Here is a 16,982-nt window from a genome sequence, read left to right on the forward strand (position 1 = left end):
AAGTGGATACTAGAAACCGCTGAGAAGCATGTTTGTGGCATTCTGCACACAGCATCTCTCCACCTCCCGCCCCGGCTGCATCAAGGTCTGGTCTGAATAAGTCTTAGGTTTATTAGAAAAAATGCAGCAAAAGACACGATGACTATGAGGCCACAGAACTCCTCTTCAGACAAAGACATTTAAAGCTGGAGGGTTGTATGGAAATGCCATCTCCATGTGTTTCTGGAGTGAAGCATGAAAGGTAACATTTGGGGGGGGGGTCCTAGACAGAAAACATATTTAATTTTTCTTGCTATTAATTGGTCTGTTCCCTTTTCATCACATTACCAGCCTGTGTCGTCTTCCTTAAATGCTCAAAGGTAGAAAGACATGGGTTTTTTTCTTCTTCTTTCAGGGGCCATCAGTCTCCCTCGAGGAAGTTGCCATTTTCTTCACACAGAAGGAATTGGCTCTGGTTTATGTGGCTCAAAAAGCTCTCTATTGGGAAATCATGAAACAAAATTACAAGACTGGCCTCTGGGTAAGGATTTTTTTTCCTTTTCATCATGAAAAGGAAAGAGAAGGAAGCAGGGAATATCTTCCTGGGCCGTTCTACAATTTTGTCTGCTGGAGGAAAGAATGCAGCTCCCCCATCCCCAGATGTTTCAGCGCCTGGCAACAAATGCAGTCAGTACATGTTATAAGAAGAAATCCATCATAGGGGAAGGCTCTCATTAGAGGGGAGGGATTATGTCCAAATTGAAAGCTTTCTGCAGCCTTTCTATTCTGGCACGGAGCTGTTCTCCCACAGTCTTTTGCTTGTGCGACTGACCTGATGGGAGAAGAGCAGAAATTGCATTGGGGATTCCACCAGGGCAGGAGGACAGGCCCTAGTTCACTTGCTGAGTGCCTTGTTTTGCGCACTGATTCACCCTGATTCCAGACCTCGTATCTCACCTGCATCTGAGGGGAAAATGCACTTCCTCCAGAGCTCTGAGGAGTTGAGCTGGACTACTGAGCTGGACTACGGGTCTGATTTCATATAATGCAGGTTCACATATACAGACCCACCCCCAGCACATGCATTAGTGCACTAAATAATCATTTGAACTATATTATCTGAAATGTATGTTTTTTACAAGTTTTAAATGGTTGATTTCTCTTGATTTCCCTCCAACCGCAGACAAATCTCTGGTTCCCTAAGATGAGTACCACTTTTGCCTGGAAAAAGAGGAAGTGTTTCTCCTGGACTCCAAGGAAGCAGAACTACTAGAGCAAGCACTTCCTTTAATGTACAGAAAGACCCTTCAGGGCCTGTGAGCTGGGATCTTGTTTAATTTCACCCATGAAAGACTGATATGTCCTGGTCTGAGTTTTTTTCCTGTGGCGTGAACTTTTCTACAGTGATCCGACCAGGGCTTTTTTTTCAGCTGGAATGTGGTGGAATGGAGTTCCGGAACCTCTTGAAAATGGTCACATGGCTGGTGGCCCCTCCCCCTGATCTCCAGACAGAGGGGAGTTGAGATTGCCCTCCGCGCCGCTCGGTGGCACGGAGGGCAATCTCAACTCCCTTCTGTCTGGAGATCAGGGGGCAGGGCCACCAGCCATGTGACCATTTTCTCCTAGGGCAACCCCACTGAGTTCCACCACTTCTTTTCCCAGAAAAAAAGCCCTGGATCTGACTGTGTACCCTGATGTCTCTATGTCCAGTCTTACTGAAGTCATCCTAGAAGAATTTCCTTCTTTCCTTTCCTCTCTTGAATTTCCTCCCTTGGTAGACCAAAGATTCCCTCTTTCTCTCCCCCTCAGGTAGATGATGAGACCTTAAGGGAAAGGAAAGGCCTCACCTCAGAATACTATAGGGACAACAAGATTATGATCAGTAAACTCTAGGTATAGAGGACAGTGACTTTAAAACAAAATGGTTGGCAATCCTCAACAAATGTGAGTTTGCTCTGATGCTCCTTTTGATAGAAGTGTCGAAACAGGAAGCTGACAAACTGAACACTGAGGTGGTTAAGGTGGGAGAGTCTCTTAAAGGAGCCAGCTCACAGGAGGAGTTTGCCAACTGAATGTGGGAGGTGGAAAGGAATGTCAAGGAGTTTGAACAAAGAACCAGGGAGTTAAAAAAAATTACACAGGGACACCAAAGACTATTCCATAGGTAACCCTTTAAAAGTTAAGAAGAAGGTGTCTTGGGTTAGACTGGTTGATTCTTTCTCTGACCTCGAAACCTCTGAGGAAGAAAACATGTCAAGGAGAAGCCACAGCAATAATTATAGAGGGAGGGGTAATTTTTTAGGGTTGGGTCCCCCTCAGCGGGGGGACGACCCAATTTAATTTATCTTGTAGAAATCTCACAGAAATAGAGTTAAAAGTATCGACTAAGGGTTTAAGTTTTGTCCCATCCCTTATATATAACCTCCACCCCGCCCCAACTAGGATTGATGTGTTCAAACTAATGAGGCGTTTGAAGCTCTGTATGTTTTTTGAGAATCAACCTGATCTGGATCAACAACCGACTAGTTTTCGACCCAAGTCAGCTTTCATTCCCAATACTTCTGATTCCTCTCTTGATACTTTTGAAAAGGTAATCATTAGAGACATTACCCATATTGAACATATCCGGCATACTTTTGGCAGATATAAGTATTGCAGAGAGGGTACAGAACATTACGAGGCCCCTGCTGGATCAGACCAGTGGTCCATGTAGGCCAGGATCTTGCCTCACGCAGCAGCCAGCCAGTTTCCTTGAGGGAGACAGAGGCCGAGGCCTTCCTCTGATGCTGCCTCCCAACATTGATATTTCAGAGTTTACTGCCTATGGATGTGGAGGTTCACTTCAGTCACTATATTCAGTAGCTATTGATGGACCTAATCTCCATGAATCTTTCCAACCCCCTTTTAAAGCCATCTGTATTTCTGCCTGGCCCTGACCTAGATGGCCCAAGCTAGCCCAATCTCATAAAATCTTGGAAGATAAGCAGGATCATCCCTAGTTAGTACTTGGATGGGAAACCATCAGGGACGTCCACAGAGAGGCAGGAAATGGCAAACAACCTGAATGTCTCTTGCCTTGGAAAACCCAGCAGGGATGGCCATTAGTTGACAAGATGGCCCTTTACACACATCACGCGTGTGGCCATCACTGCCTCCGCTGGTGGTGAATTCCATAGTATAACTACTCATTGAGTAAAGAAGTACTTCCTTTTGTCTGTCCTGAAGCTATTTCCCAATTTCATGGGGTGTCCACAAGTTCCATTACTTTTAGAGAAAAAGTTTTCTGTGCATAATTTTATATACCTTTATCATATCACCTCTTACTTGTCTCTGTTGGAAACAGCAATGTCTGGTGTACTGCAGCAGCAAGAAGGAAGAAGAGCCTTCTATGCAGGGGGCAGCAAGGATCACTTAGTTAGGACAGTGAGAGCAGCATCTCTCTTGTTTCCTGGGGGGGGTCATTTCGTTGTCTCCTATTGGGCTAAACAGGGCAATTTCCTGCTTCCTCTCTCCTGCACACTTCTTCTCCTCTCTCTGCAAGATGTAGTCAGATAGCAAGGAATCACTCTCTTCTCTTTACTATCAAGTATATATTTCCTCAAATAAACTTTTTGCCTCTTTAATCAGCACAGCATAACTTCCCTGCTCTTTTTTGCACTTGGCTAACAATCTCTAAATTGAAAAGTCCCAAACTCTACAGCCTTTCCTCATAAGAAAGGCACTCCACCCCCTTGATCATCTTAATTGCTCTCTTCTGTACCTTTTCCAGTGCAATTTCCTTTTTGGGATATAGCAACCAGAATGGGATACAGTTTTCCAAATAAGGCACCATAGATCTGTACAAGTGCATTACCTCCTTCCTGCCCCAAAATAACATTACAATTTCAGAACTCATCGTGGGGTAAAATCTGGTTTCTCATAGTGTGAATAAATCATTTCGAAAAAGAAAGGTCTTGAAAAACAGTTTTAGATATTACTTGGAGCTCACTGTTTGGAACTTATGGGCAGCCTAAAACATGACCCAAGATTATTAGCTGGTTAGGGTTCTAGAAAGCACACCATGCCAGTTTGAACAGAATGACAGGAGCTGTCAACATCCTGACACAATTCAAGGGTCAAGGTTTCGCCTTTAAAGCCCTAGAAAGCCTGGGATTGGGTACTTCAAGAACAGCCCATATGTGCCTTTTTTATAGATCCACTCCAAAGACTTTCTTCTGCACTACCTCCATCTGAGTCAAGGTGAGTATCAACTGGAAACTGAGCCTTCTCTGTGGTGGTACCTCAGCAACTAGAACACTTCTGGCATCTACTTTATTATACTTAAGGTGGCAGGTGAAAATGTTTATTTTTATTTACCGCAGCTTTTTTTCACAAAGCATGTGGTATGCTAACGTTTACAAACTGTTCCTAATGTTTACCACTGTTTTTATTCTACCACTTCCAGAGACGTTTATATCTTATTTTGTTTCTGATGTTCCGTTTTCCTGACACCGATAACACCATTATTTGTAGGAGAGGCAACGATATAGTATTTCAGTTAAACAATTTTCCCCCTCACTAGCTCTCACAGCTTTCCGTGCTTTCTAATTCCCTCATCTAAACTTCAAGATTGCATTCACGACTTCGTTTCCCCTCATAGTGAAATTTATTGTTAAGTGCCTATCAGAAAAGGAACATTCAGGGAGGTGGAGGCACAGATCATGGATGAGTATCTGTTTCCTTTGGAGGATGCCCAGCTGTGCAGAAAGGATTTTGTAAATTAACCAAAAGAGGGAAGACCTTATCACACACACACAAAAACAACTTGATGAGGACTCAACACTCCCCAAGAAACCTGGAATGTTGAGAGCAGGAGACCCCTAAGCGCACAAATGATCTGAACAGCAACGAGCATCCACATGGACCTCCAGAAGTCATGTGACAGGAAGAGGAGGAGCCATAGAGGTATAATCTTATTCATATCAAGGACAGGACACAAGGGTGGTGAGCATCAAAGCACAATGCCAAAAAACCACAAACCAAAATCCAGGCGGCATACCACAACAAAGAACAAGCCCAAGGTTGGAGCCATGGAGGAATCCTCTCCCACCACTGGGTGATGTTGCCTAGCTGTCCTGCTGCTCCTCTCAGCTTGTGTGCAAAGAGAGGCAAGAGGCACCTCCTTCCACACGTACACCTTTGCAGCAGATCCTTCTGAAAGGTAGCCTTCCAAATGGCCGCTCTATAGTGGCCTATGACCCACCTGAGAATCCCAATGAGACTACTGAGCTAAAGGACTCTTCACTCCAGGGCAGGGGTGGCCAAACTGTGGCTCGGGAGCCATATGTGGCTCTTCTAGACATACTGTGTGGATCCTGGAGGTCTCTGAGCATTGCTGGGGCCATACTGTTTATTTTAGCAGGGAAGGAGGGGGAAATAGGCAAGCTTGCAAGCTCCTCCCCTCCTCCAGAGGTCTCTGGGAGAAAAGAGAAAGCGGGAGAATGCGCAGGCACATAGCTCAGTGAGGGATCTCATATCCAGAGGCTCCACATGGCTGGCTGTAGAAGCTGGGGGTGAGGGAACCCATCTATAGTTTTGTGTTGCTCTCCCCAACTTTTATATCCCAGCCAACTATGCCTTTTGATCGTTTCTATTTCCAAGCCTTTTCTATTCTCTTTTCTTCTCCCCCCACACATGCATTTTAATATCCCCTCTTTTCAGATTTCTTTCTTTCCTTCCATGTCTTTCCCTCTCCTCCCTTCCTTTTCATATTTTCAATAAAAACATTGGGGTTGCCAGGTCCAACTAGGAAAATACCTGGGGACTTTGGGGGTGGAGCCAGGAGATTTTGGAGGTGGAGCCTAGCAAGGGTGTGACATCACTTTTGTGGTATCACTTCCAGGTCAAAGGTCAGGTGATGGCACTTCCCAAGCCCCAGCGCCTTCTGATGGTGTCACTTCCAGGGCACTCCCCCAAACCCACTTCTTCCTCTGAAGTCACTTCAATGCATCATGTTTTGTGGCTCTCAAACATCTGATATTTATTCTGTGTGGCTCTTACATTAAGCAGGTTTGGCCACCCCTGCTCCAGGGGGAGCAAAAATTGAAGGTGGAACAACATTGCATGAAGTCAAAACATGCTAGGAATTCCCTGATCTCTATGGTAAAATCCTACAGCATTGTGACTTCACGTCCTGTTATTACTGGAAATGAAGTTGTGTTGTCGCTCCCCACTCCCTGAGTTTTGCTCCTGCTGTGGTCAAGTGTGATCTCAGTAGCCAGGGGCCACAGTGGGCAATCTGGTAAGCTTAGGGAAAGAACTTAGAACATTTCCAAATATTTGGAGGCAGAGCCTAAGGAAGGCAGGGTTTGGGGAGGGACCTCAGGTATAATGCCATACAGTCCACCCTACAAAGCAGTTCTGGGAGCTCTGCAGGCCCTACCTGGAGACTGGCAACCCTACCCAGGGAAAACTTCAGGAAGTGGAAATCACATCCTGGTGGGGGGTTCAGAGTGGAAGAATTTCTGAATGGCTTCCCCCGCAGCTCTCCATAAGCACCCCAACTTGTCTACCATACATTTGTTCTGTCTTTCCCCCCTTGCCCTACAAAGAAAAGCCTTGACCTAATGTGGTGCAGAAGAAAATTTGTAGTCCAATCCACTAAAACATCCAACCCTTTTTCAATTTAATCCCAAGCCAGTCCTGGAATGATGGCCTAGCAATGCTGTCAAATGACTTCGGAGGATCTTTTTGAGGATATCGCCCAGCAGATACTATCCACCAACCCAAGCCTTCGAAGGCTTCCTGAATAGGTCAAAGAGGCAAAACCTTTCCAGCTCCAGATAGTCCAGCCCTCGACAGCAGCAGCAGCAGAGACAGATTGAAATGAGAGTATTTAATTTTGAATTTAAAAAAGGGGGAAGGGGTAAAGAGATACACTCAGTCTTTATTTTTCAAGTATGCATATGTATGTATGTGTGTGTATATATGTGTATATATATATATATATATAGATCGATAAATATAACATTTCCAGGAAGAGGACAGAATTTATTACAAGACCATCTAAGAGGTTCACACTGCTGGAAAGAAGAAAAGTTGAAAATCTGGGGAAAAATATAGATGAAGGAGGGAGAGAACAAGTGTGCCTTTAAAAAAAAAAAAAGTATAAATACCAGCTACATTGACATAAAGTAAAAATCACCTCGGACCACACAGGATGTAAGCAGCCAATTTCTCATAGGACTAACATTTCTGTCTTTCCAAGAATCTCTTGCATGTAGTAAAGTATCTGAATCCAAGGCCAATTCCTGCCCTATCATGCTCCTCTTTGGGCCCCAATTCTCAAGAGAAGTAGCTGCTGGAAACACAACCACTTTCACCCTGTGCTCCTTTGGCCTCTTCCTAACTTCCTCCAATGTCCACACTAAGCTCCTTGGAACACAGGAAGAGTCCTGCCGAATCTGACGACATCTAGCCCAGCACCCTGATTGCAAGAGTGGCCAGCTAGCGAGTCTGAGGAAGCCCATCAGTAGGATATGAAAGTGGAGCATCCCCCTCCGGCTGCTGTTCCTCTCTAAGCAACTGATATTTAAAGATATACTGCTTCTGTACGTGGAGGTTCCATTCTTGGCTTCCACATTTCATAACTGCTGATAGAAAAGTGCACCATGAACTTCTTATCCTTTTATAAGAGAGCAAAAAATGGCCTGCCATTTGCTTCCGCAAAGCCTACAAACAGCATAAAGGCCCCTGGTCTTATTTTTTTACCAAGAGATAGACTGCCTCTGTGCATGGAGGTTTCATTCTTACTGTTCACGTTTATAGCTATGATAGGACCCGTAGTAGGGATCTTTCTTATTTTGTAAACTGATGGCACAGTGACAGAACAAATAATAAATAGTAACAATAACAATAACAAGGGCAGCCTCAGAAGATGAGTCATTTGTGTGAAATGGTTTGCCCTACGCAGGCCCAGCAACTTCTGCCACACCAATGCTAAGGCTGCAAAAGGGTATGCTGGGTTTAAACAACAAAAAAAATGGGTTTCAGAATTTTTAACTCAGCTCTGCCATTTGAATAAATCATGGAAAAAGGCAAATCTGCACGCCTTTACTTACAGTTATTCTGCTCCTATTTGGAGAGAGCAAGAAACTTGACATAAGGTGGAAACCCTGCCCTCTGTCCCACAGTTACTAGAAACCCTCATGTTTCCCCCCTTCCCAGTTAACCAAGTATCACCCACACGCTTTCAAGCCCCTCTGCATAGCCAAGAGGACTAGAAACATGCTTGTTTGGGTTTTTCTTTTGCGTGTGTCTTACAGGAAAAACTAACCCACCAATACCACTAAACCGTGCATTTGCACAAATCTGCAGGACACACCATTGTGGGACGCAAAGACCCTCATTCTGGTGGTTTATAGTGAACGTACAACTGCCTGGCATGACCGTGTTGCAGGCTGAAAGCCAGCCGTCATTTGAATGGATAAGGTTTATAAGCAGGAGCGCAAAGAGTTCATCTTACAGAAGAAGAAAGGAGAATTCTTGGCTGACTGTCATTCCTGGAGGATGCATGCACTAGCCCTGCAATCCACACACCCCATCCCAATGTAATGCAGACGGGCGACTCACCACTGTGGGCACAGCTGGGTGTCAGAAATGTGTTTGACGCTACCCTATCCCAGAAAAAAAGTATTTGGCAAGGTTGCACCATAACATTGCCCCCCCCCCGCTCAATTTGCGAGCACCTGTGGGCTCATTCTCCCGAGTGCATTTTCCTGTGTGCAATTAGATATAAACCCCGGGTGAAGCTCTTCCCACAGTCCAAACACTTGTAGGGCTTCTCTCCTCGGTGGGTCCGTTCGTGGGCTGTGAGGTTCGAGCTGCGCCGGAAGGCCTTGCCACAGTCGGCACAGCTGTATGGCTTCTCCCCAGTGTGGGTCCTTTCATGGACGATAAAATCCGAGCTCCAACGGAAGCTCTTCCCACAGTCTGAGCATTTGTAGGGCTTCTCGCCCGTGTGGGTCCGCATGTGTGTGGTGAGGTTGGAGTTGCGGTTGAAGCTCTTCCCGCAGTCAGTGCACTGGAAGGGCTTCTCCCCTGTATGGATTTTCTTGTGCCGGATGAAGTGGGAGCGATGGTCGAAACTCTTCCGGCAGTCTTGGCACTTGTAGAGCCGCTCCTCGGTATGGATTCGCCGGCGAAGGACAACACACCTCTTCTGCCGCTGGTTCTCCTGCATCCTTTCTTGGAAGATTATCTCGCTGAGGTCCCCATAGCCCACCCTGCAGGGGACGGCCTCAGCAGCTCTCTTTCCAGGGTGGATTCCCTGATGCCTCTCTGGTCTCAGCTGGTTCTCAGAAGCTCGCCCTGTGTCATGATAGAGATTCTCACGGGGCTTCTGTAAGGACGTCCCACATGGAGCTTCTCGCTCAGGGTAGTCTTGTGACCGCACGGCCTGCCTCTCATGTTCATTTAACAACCTGACACCTGCTGGAATAAAAGGAGAAGAAAAAACATCACCAGATTTCAAGCTAGTGTGTCAAAAACTAACTTGCTACATCAGACTCAGAGAAGGAAAGTTTAAATATGGGAATCTCTTTACGTGTGTGTGTGTGTTGCCAAGGTGCAACAGGTCCCAACAAGGGGCTTTCAAAGCATGTGAAAAACAGAGGTGGTTTGCCAGTGCCTTACCCCGCAGAGTATTTCCTGGTAGTAGTCACCCATCCAAGTACCAACCCTGCTTAGCTTCCAAGATCTGATATGACTGGGATGTATCATGCCACCTTCCCTCCAGGGAATCTCTTTATCTTGTACTAATAGTCAAGTGGTCCTGATCTGAGGATACTTAAATCTGGAGATTGGAGACACGAACTGACAAGACACATCTTCCTACACACCTGAAAAATGCCTCAGGTTTGCAGAAAAATCTGAAATCTAAAAAAATTGCATTGGTTAAAAAAAATTGATAAAAAGAGCACCTGTAGTGTTAACCAGATGCCTTCAATGGCTAGGCAATCATAACAGCTTCGCCAGTATTCCAGACTTAGTTTTTGTCAGTAAAAGGCAGGGGGAGGGGGCACGGCCCTTTCCAGGGCTGGTTTGACCTTAAGAGAGGACTCACTGGGGCCAAGCCCAGAAGCAAGCACCGTGCAACTTGATACCACCCGACTTCCATGGTTCACCCAGGCCAGCTGACTGCTACTGTTCAACAGCGCTCCCCTAACAAAAGTGTAGGATAGCGGTTAGAGTTTTGGAGTGGGATCGGGGAAACCCAAGTTCGAATCTCCATTCTACTGTGGAAGTTCACGCTCCGCCTAACCTTTCTCTCAGGGTTGTTGTGAGGATAGAACAGAGGCAAGGAAAATGACGTAAGCTGTTCTGGGTCCCCGTTGTAAAAAAAGGGAGTATATAAGTGAAGTAAATAAATAATAAATATCGATGAAGATGGGGAGGCAGATAAAATGTAAGTTGTTTAGTGGGTTTGAAGGAGAGAAGGACGTACAGAAAGGTGGGCATATGGGGGCTACCAGGAGGCTCCAAGGCAGCTTCCTGTCCATTTAACTCCCTCCTGATGCTGTTGGATGACTCCCATGGCATAGGCGCCCCTCTGCCATTTTCTTAACCATGTAAACAATTGCTCTCATGAATGGTACACTCATGTAAGCAAACTGCAAAATAGAATCACCACGAGGGCAACTTTAAAAGGTTAATAGGGCTAAATTATTACAGAATGGTTTGAGAAGGTGCTTTAATAAAGGGAATGGGACTGTGGACTATTCTACTGTGTAGTGTGTGTACTATCTGTCTGCTATTTGCATTATCTTGGTCTCACTGCACTATTTTCTACATACGTAATAACATTTTTTGCATTGTCTAGCAGTTCACGTCTGATCCTTTATGTTTTGTTTCCAGTTTCTGTAGGTTTGCCAGCCTCCAGGTGATGGCTGGAGATCTCCTGGAATTACAACTAATCTCCAGGCCATAGAGATCAGTTCCCCTGGAGAAAATGGTTGCTTTGGAGGTGGATTCTATAGCATTATACCATGCTGAGGTCCGGTCTGGTCCCTCCCCTCCCCTCCTCCAACCCAACCTCTCCAGGCTCTACCCTCCAAATCTCCAAGAATTTCCCAAACTGGAGCTGGCAACCCTAGATTTCTGTAACCCTAATCCCATTACATTTCTTACTAGGTGTCTCATCCTACTGATTGCTTTGATTTGCACTGTGTGTTCCTCCTTGAGTCTCAGTAAGAAAGCTGGGCTATAAGTAACAGACATCCAATCAATTTTTAAAAATAAAAGCAGCAGAGCACTTTGGGAGAGAAGACATAGGGGGTTGTATGTCCTATGTGTGGCTCAAAAAAGCAGCAAGCAATGTGATTTTCCTGGTCTCCCCACTGCAGTTTACAGGAGGGGTACTTTGTATAGCTAACAGGGCTCTCTGAACACTGATTAGGTTGCTAAGAAGGAATGTGGCTCAGTGGGTAAGCTGCATGTATTGAGTCCAGAAGGTCACAGGTTCAATCCTGGGTGTCCAGGATATTTTTAGTCAATATTTTAAAAATGCAACCACATACCTTTTCCCCACTCTGTTCCTTCCTCCCAAAATATTTTGCTTTTAGAACATGAAAAGAGGCATCTCTGAGGAATGTGGGTGCGGTGGTGATACACAGCAGAGAAATTTCTCTCTCTCGCTCTCCCTTGGCCTCTGTTGTTGGTCCTCCAGAGTAACTACTGTGTGAAACAAGATGCTGGACCAGATGGGACCCCTAGTCTGATCCAGCAGGGCTCTTCTTACATTCTTAATAATGCAAGCTTTTTAGGAGCTTGAGGAGATCTCCCTCAAGCAAATGGACTCTCTGCTGCTCTCAGCATTCACATGAAGCTACTGAATCGGACCCCTGATCCGTCTCGGCCAGTATTGTCCATTCAGACTGGCAGCGTTTCTCAAGGGTCTCAGCCTTTCACATCACCCATTGCCTGGTCTTTTTAACTGGAGATGCTGAGGATTGAACCAGGGGCTTTCTGCATAACAGGCAGAGGTTCTTCCACTGAGCCACAACGCCTCATGCTTGAGCTTGCGCTTATCATGGAAGAAGGGCAGGAAGCACCTACCCAGTTGGTAATGTTTCTAACAAAGGTTTCCAGTGCTTTCCCCAACCCACATTTACCAGAAGATTTACCTCTTACCTTGCTTCCGAGACGTCCCCAGGCAGACCTGCTGCACCCTTGGAAAACTCCCAGTCACTTCTTCAAAAGAATCGAGGCCCTGAAATAAGAGCAGGAAATCCTGTTTGGGGTCGCAGGCTGCACGGGCAAAAGCTACGATGTTATAAGCAAGAAAGTCTGTCTGAATACCAATTCCATTTGTGGGGCAACTGCAGTCCAGCCTGGATTATCACTGTGGTTGCCAACAGGCCTGGAGACAAAAATGTTGTCTCTGTAAATGAAGCCTTATGGGAGGTTATACACCAGGTGATGTTGTTCACCTCCAGGCCATGAAAAGCTTCAACTGCCTGTTTCCTAGATTTGAGGGACAGAACACTTTTTCTCCAGGTTGTTGGCAACTCTAAGTTCCACCCTCTTGCTAAGGTTCTGTGGCCTGAAATGACCACTTTGGGTTGGCAGCTACATCAACCTATCCCTTTTCATTCCACTCTCCTCCAAGCACACGTTTCTTCCTCCATTTTGGCCTCACAGCAACCCTGCGAGGTAGGCTAGACTGACAGCGTGACTGGCCGAAGAGCCAAGTTGGGATCTGAACCCAGATGCTAGTCCCAGACACTACACCACACTTGGCAAGCTTTGTTACCTCCTCCGCCTTTCACCTCAAGCCTCTTTCTCCAGCTACTGTCCCTTCAGGGCCCTTCATCTCAGTCCTACCTTACAGTCTTCCTTCCCCTTGCCTCCTGGCCCCTGAGCTCTGCGATCTCTTCCCAACCTTCAGCCTGCCCGATTGAGGGTTTGGTCCCAGTCACACCAAGGACCATCACCACAGCAACACACAAGAGATAGCAAGAGCACAGCTGTTAGATTTCTGAAAGAATCAGATTCAGGAGCCTCTGCCATTTGAAGAAAGAAAGGTAATGCTCTCTTGGAACTGGTGTGGGCATTAGGACAGCAGTCTGGGAAAATAAGTGCTCCCGTGATGTGTTCGAGCAGCGTAACATCTGGGGAGGGAATACATGGAAGATCCTGCTCCGCAACTAGGACAACTTTCAGGGTCTGTCTTTCTCAGATGTAGGCCGCTCCACATTTGTGAGGTTAGGACAGTTCAGGGAGCAACCACTGGTTTTTTGAAGGGGCTGTGGCTCAGCAGCAGAGCACGTGCAGCAAGTCGAAGGGTTTCAGTCCCTGACATTTATTTTAAGAGGATTTCAGATTGCAAAACTAGGAAAGAGCATTCTAGCTAGGGTTTTGGACAGCCTTTGACAGCCAGCATGGCATAGCTGTTAGGAGTGTTGGACTAGGATCTGTGAAGCTCGCTGGGCGCCCCTGGGCCAGTCACACACTCTCAGCCTAATCTACCTATGTAAGTTGCTTTGGGTCACCATTGGGGAGAAGGCGGAGTATAAATTATGTAAATAAATAATTTTTGTTATTTATCTAGCTTGTACTGTGTATTTTTATCCCTCCTTTCCTCAGAGCAGTCCATATGGTTCTCTCTTTCCCATATTCCTCACAACAACCTTGCGGAGTACATGAGACTGAGGGAGTGATGGCCCAGGGTCACCCAACATGGTTTCATGGCAGGGTGAGGATCTGAGCTCAGATCTCTTGGTATATTGGCTAGAGTGTTGGCCTAAGATGCATGCTGTCTCTGTCCTCTCAGGAAAGGCCCTCCCCTTCTACTTTGGATATCAAATCAAGACTTTTCTCATACTGCCTCTGAAAGGAAAAAAACTTTCCCTTGTAATACACTGTTGTTTTACTCCTCCCTGAGCGTCTTTCCAATTTTAAAAAAAAATTGTATTATCAGCCATTATGTTTATTATTGCATCCCCTGCTTGGAGGCCCCAGAGCAATCCAAAACGCAAGATGTAAACAGGCCATGAAAATGGCAGAAATGCAGAAAACCAGCATAACATGAAACTTGGAGGGAGGGTCAGCTCCCCAGTCAGCCCAGGTTTCATTCTGAAGACAAGCTTGCGATGAATTTTTAAGGCTACCCAGTAAGTTCTTGATGGAGGCATGATTTGAACTGGGGACTTGCCCAGCTCACGCCATCAGCTGCTAGCAGCTGCTGTATCACCCCGGTTCTCAGTCCAGAAGCCCGTCTCCTACTCTAGCGCCTTGTCAGAACGACCGAAGACAAAGCCTCTCTCACCAGTTCCCGTGGTTGCTCTGCTTCCTGTTGCCTCAGGAGAAAGCCCTCGGCCAGGGCCACGGCCTGGGCGCAGGTCTCAGGGCCACGCTCCCTGACGCAGCCCTGGATCCCTGGGGGCAGGATGCTCAGGAACTGCTCCAGAATCAGCGTCTCTAAGATCTGCTCCTTAGTGTGGCGCTCTGGTTTCAGCCACTGGTGGCAGAGCTCTCGGAGGCGGCTGCAGGCCTCACGGGGCCCCTCGGCCTCCTGGTAGCAGAAATGCCGGAAGCGTTGCCGTTGCGTCTCCGAGCTGACAGCGTCCTCCTCCAAGACCTCTTCCTTCACCTTCCAGGCACCTCCCCTGCCAAAGGCCTGCTGAGCCATCCCACGTGAGGTGTGGAAACCCTTTGGGTCATAGAAAGCCATCAGCTCCGGCAGCTGCGGGTTCCCCCATCCCGACTGAGGGGACTGTACCATCTTCAGGAACTCCTGCCACTGGGCTTCCCAGCGCTGGGCAAGCCCTTCGTCTGGTTCCTGTTTAATTTGCTGTGGTGTCACTCGGCGCAGGAGCTCCCTGGCATGGCCACCCTGACCAACATGGGGACCCTTGCGTGCACTCTCCGCTGACCTGGAACAGGAGGAGTGCTTCTCTTCCATTTTCACTCTTTGCTCTAGCGGGGCCTGGAATTGAACTCCCAGCGCCGACGAGGCACCCGCCTGTTTTGTAATCGCTTTCTGGGAGGCCATAGAGAAGCCTTATCCCATTGCCAACTCACAGGTTCAGAACTCCTTTGCTGTGTTCTGTGGCAATCATGGAGAGCGTGTCTGCATGTGTGTCCTTCACCTCTGGATCAGGTCAGCAGAAGAGCTCAGTCCCCCAGGTTCCAGGAGGCTCTCGCAGTGCCTGTCGAGGGTCTTTAGATAAAGAGGCAGTTACCCAAAGGCACTTCGCCCTACGGAAACAAGGCACACAGAGAAAAGAAAAAAGAAAAGTAAAGGTCTAGTGCTAGTGGAAACTCTGCCTGCTATCTCTGGGATTTAGATATTGCTCAGTTCCTCTGGAAAACAGCAGGTGCATTGAGCAGCACAATGAAAGCAAATGGAATGCACAGACTTGCCCTCTACAGAACCATATTCTTACCTGTTCTAGTCCAGAACTGTCGCTTCAATGGGTAGCAACACCTCAGATTCTCCAGTTGGAAAGGGCTTTTCCCGTCACCAGCTACCTAAGAGCTCTTTCAACTGGAGATACTGAGGGCTGAAGCAGGGAACTCCCGCAAGAAAAACAGGCGTGCTACCATGTTCCTTCCCCAAACACACGACGCTGCTTTCTTCTGAATCAGATCACTGACTGTGAATGGCTCTCAAGCACCTGGTATAAAGGGATCCCCCAGCCAACACCTGCTACCAGAATTTTTTTAATTTGGAAATTCCAGGACCCCTAGGCAGTCGTTTGGATGCAGAAGGCAAAAGTCTAATCTTTTTCTGCGTGCAACACAGGTGTTCACAGAAGCAGCCCTTCCATGCACATATGAAACTGCATTATGCCGAGTCCAGCTCATGGGTCCATCTCTTCAGTACTGTCTCCTCAGACAGGCCACAACAGGGAAAGGTCTTTAGCAGAAGATGCCCGGGATTGAACCTGGGACCTTCTGCAAACAAGGCAGGTGCCCTGCCACTAAGCTATTCTCTCCAAATCTCAGAGTGGGAATGTAACTAAGGATTCATACTGCCTCGCCATCCCATTATTAAGGAAGCCAGGGACTGAGCCCAGCAGTCTTCTGCATACTGGGCAGCTGAGCAACAGTCTTTCCCCAGTGAACCGTTAGGGGAGCGGGGCCACGAAAACCAGAGAAAGGAGCAAACTGATCTCAAAGCAGCTTCTAAAAATCGTGCCAGGAAGTGAAGGTCGCCTATAGACCCCTTTTGGCAGATATGGGAAGCTAAGCAGGGTCGCTACTGGGATGGGAGACCACCAAGGAAGACTCTATGGAGGAAGGCACTGGCGCTTCTCACTTGCCTTGACAGCCCCTTGTTGGGGTCGCCATAAGCCGGTTGCGATTTGACAGCAGGCAACACAAGACTCGAAAGGGATGGCCTGGGTGCATGGCCCGCAGCCCATCTGGGGAGCCCCAAAGGGCCCTGAGGCTAAGAGCAGAAACCCCCTCGCCCTGCCCCACCCGGCTCTGAATGGGATCCCTCGGTCCTTGCTTCCTGATCCGGGACGCGGCTGGCAGGATCGGGCCAAGGCCAGCTGCCTTTGGGGCTGGCTCTCCTCTCCACGTCTCAGCCCCTCCTCCTGCCCCCCTCCCCAGCACTGCATACAGAGGAGGGGCCCCCTTGGTACTCACTCCTGCGCGGCCAGCCCGGCTCGCCCCTCTCCTGGAACTGCAACCTGCCCCCTCTGCAGCCCACCGATTGCAGCTCAGCGATGCAACGGCGAGGGGAAGCCACTCAGTCCCAAGGTGGGGAAAGGAATGGAGGGGGAAGGCGGAAAAGGAAAGGAAGGGACTTTGCTCTTGGTCCCCCCCCCCCCACATATCTAGGGCTCCTCTAGCAAGCGCACCGCTCTCTTGGCTTAACCCTTCCAGTGCCTCTGCGGGGAGACAAGATTATAAGTGGTAAGACCACGTAGATCCGTCTTTTCAATAGGATCACTCCTCCTCCATGCTTTTAAGGGCATGGCAGGCGGCCGACCATTCTACGGGTGCAGCTCCCC

General features: G+C 47.7%; 1 protein-coding gene across 2 annotated transcripts; it reads right to left on the reverse strand.

The window, feature by feature from the left end:
* Positions 1-6,936: 6,936 nt before the first annotated feature.
* Positions 6,937-16,721, reverse strand: LOC129328731 (zinc finger and SCAN domain-containing protein 31-like). 2 transcript variants are annotated; one of them, XM_054977993.1, is made up of 4 exons: positions 16,615-16,721; positions 14,285-15,216; positions 12,148-12,226; positions 6,937-9,447 (listed from the first exon to the last, which is right to left on the reverse strand). In XM_054977993.1, the coding sequence occupies exons 2-4, from the start codon at positions 15,008-15,010 to the stop codon at positions 8,714-8,716; spliced, it is 1,539 nt and encodes a 512-aa protein (XP_054833968.1). In that variant the 5' UTR covers positions 15,011-15,216; positions 16,615-16,721; the 3' UTR covers positions 6,937-8,713. The 2 variants fall into 2 exon arrangements, with proteins under 2 accessions (XP_054833968.1, XP_054833967.1); XM_054977992.1 differs by having other exon boundaries at positions 6,937-9,450.
* Between the last annotated feature and the right edge of the window lie 261 nt (positions 16,722-16,982).

Source organism: Eublepharis macularius, chromosome 4, assembly GCF_028583425.1.
Source record: "Eublepharis macularius isolate TG4126 chromosome 4, MPM_Emac_v1.0, whole genome shotgun sequence".
In the NCBI taxonomy this organism is placed as follows: domain Eukaryota; kingdom Metazoa; phylum Chordata; class Lepidosauria; order Squamata; family Eublepharidae; genus Eublepharis; species Eublepharis macularius.

Bases quoted from the DNA above. Each gene is read 5' to 3' on its own strand.
- LOC129328731 (XM_054977992.1), bottom strand. From the start codon at position 15,010: ATGGCCTCCCAGAAAGCGATTACAAAACAGGCGGGTGCCTCGTCGGCG. The intron at 12,227-14,284 runs GTGAGAGAGGCT...CTCTTATTTCAG, and splicing joins CAGAGCAACCACGGGAACTG to GGCCTCGATTCTTTTGAAGA. The intron at 9,451-12,147 runs GTAAGAGGTAAA...CTTTTATTCCAG, and splicing joins GGGGACGTCTCGGAAGCAAG to CAGGTGTCAGGTTGTTAAAT.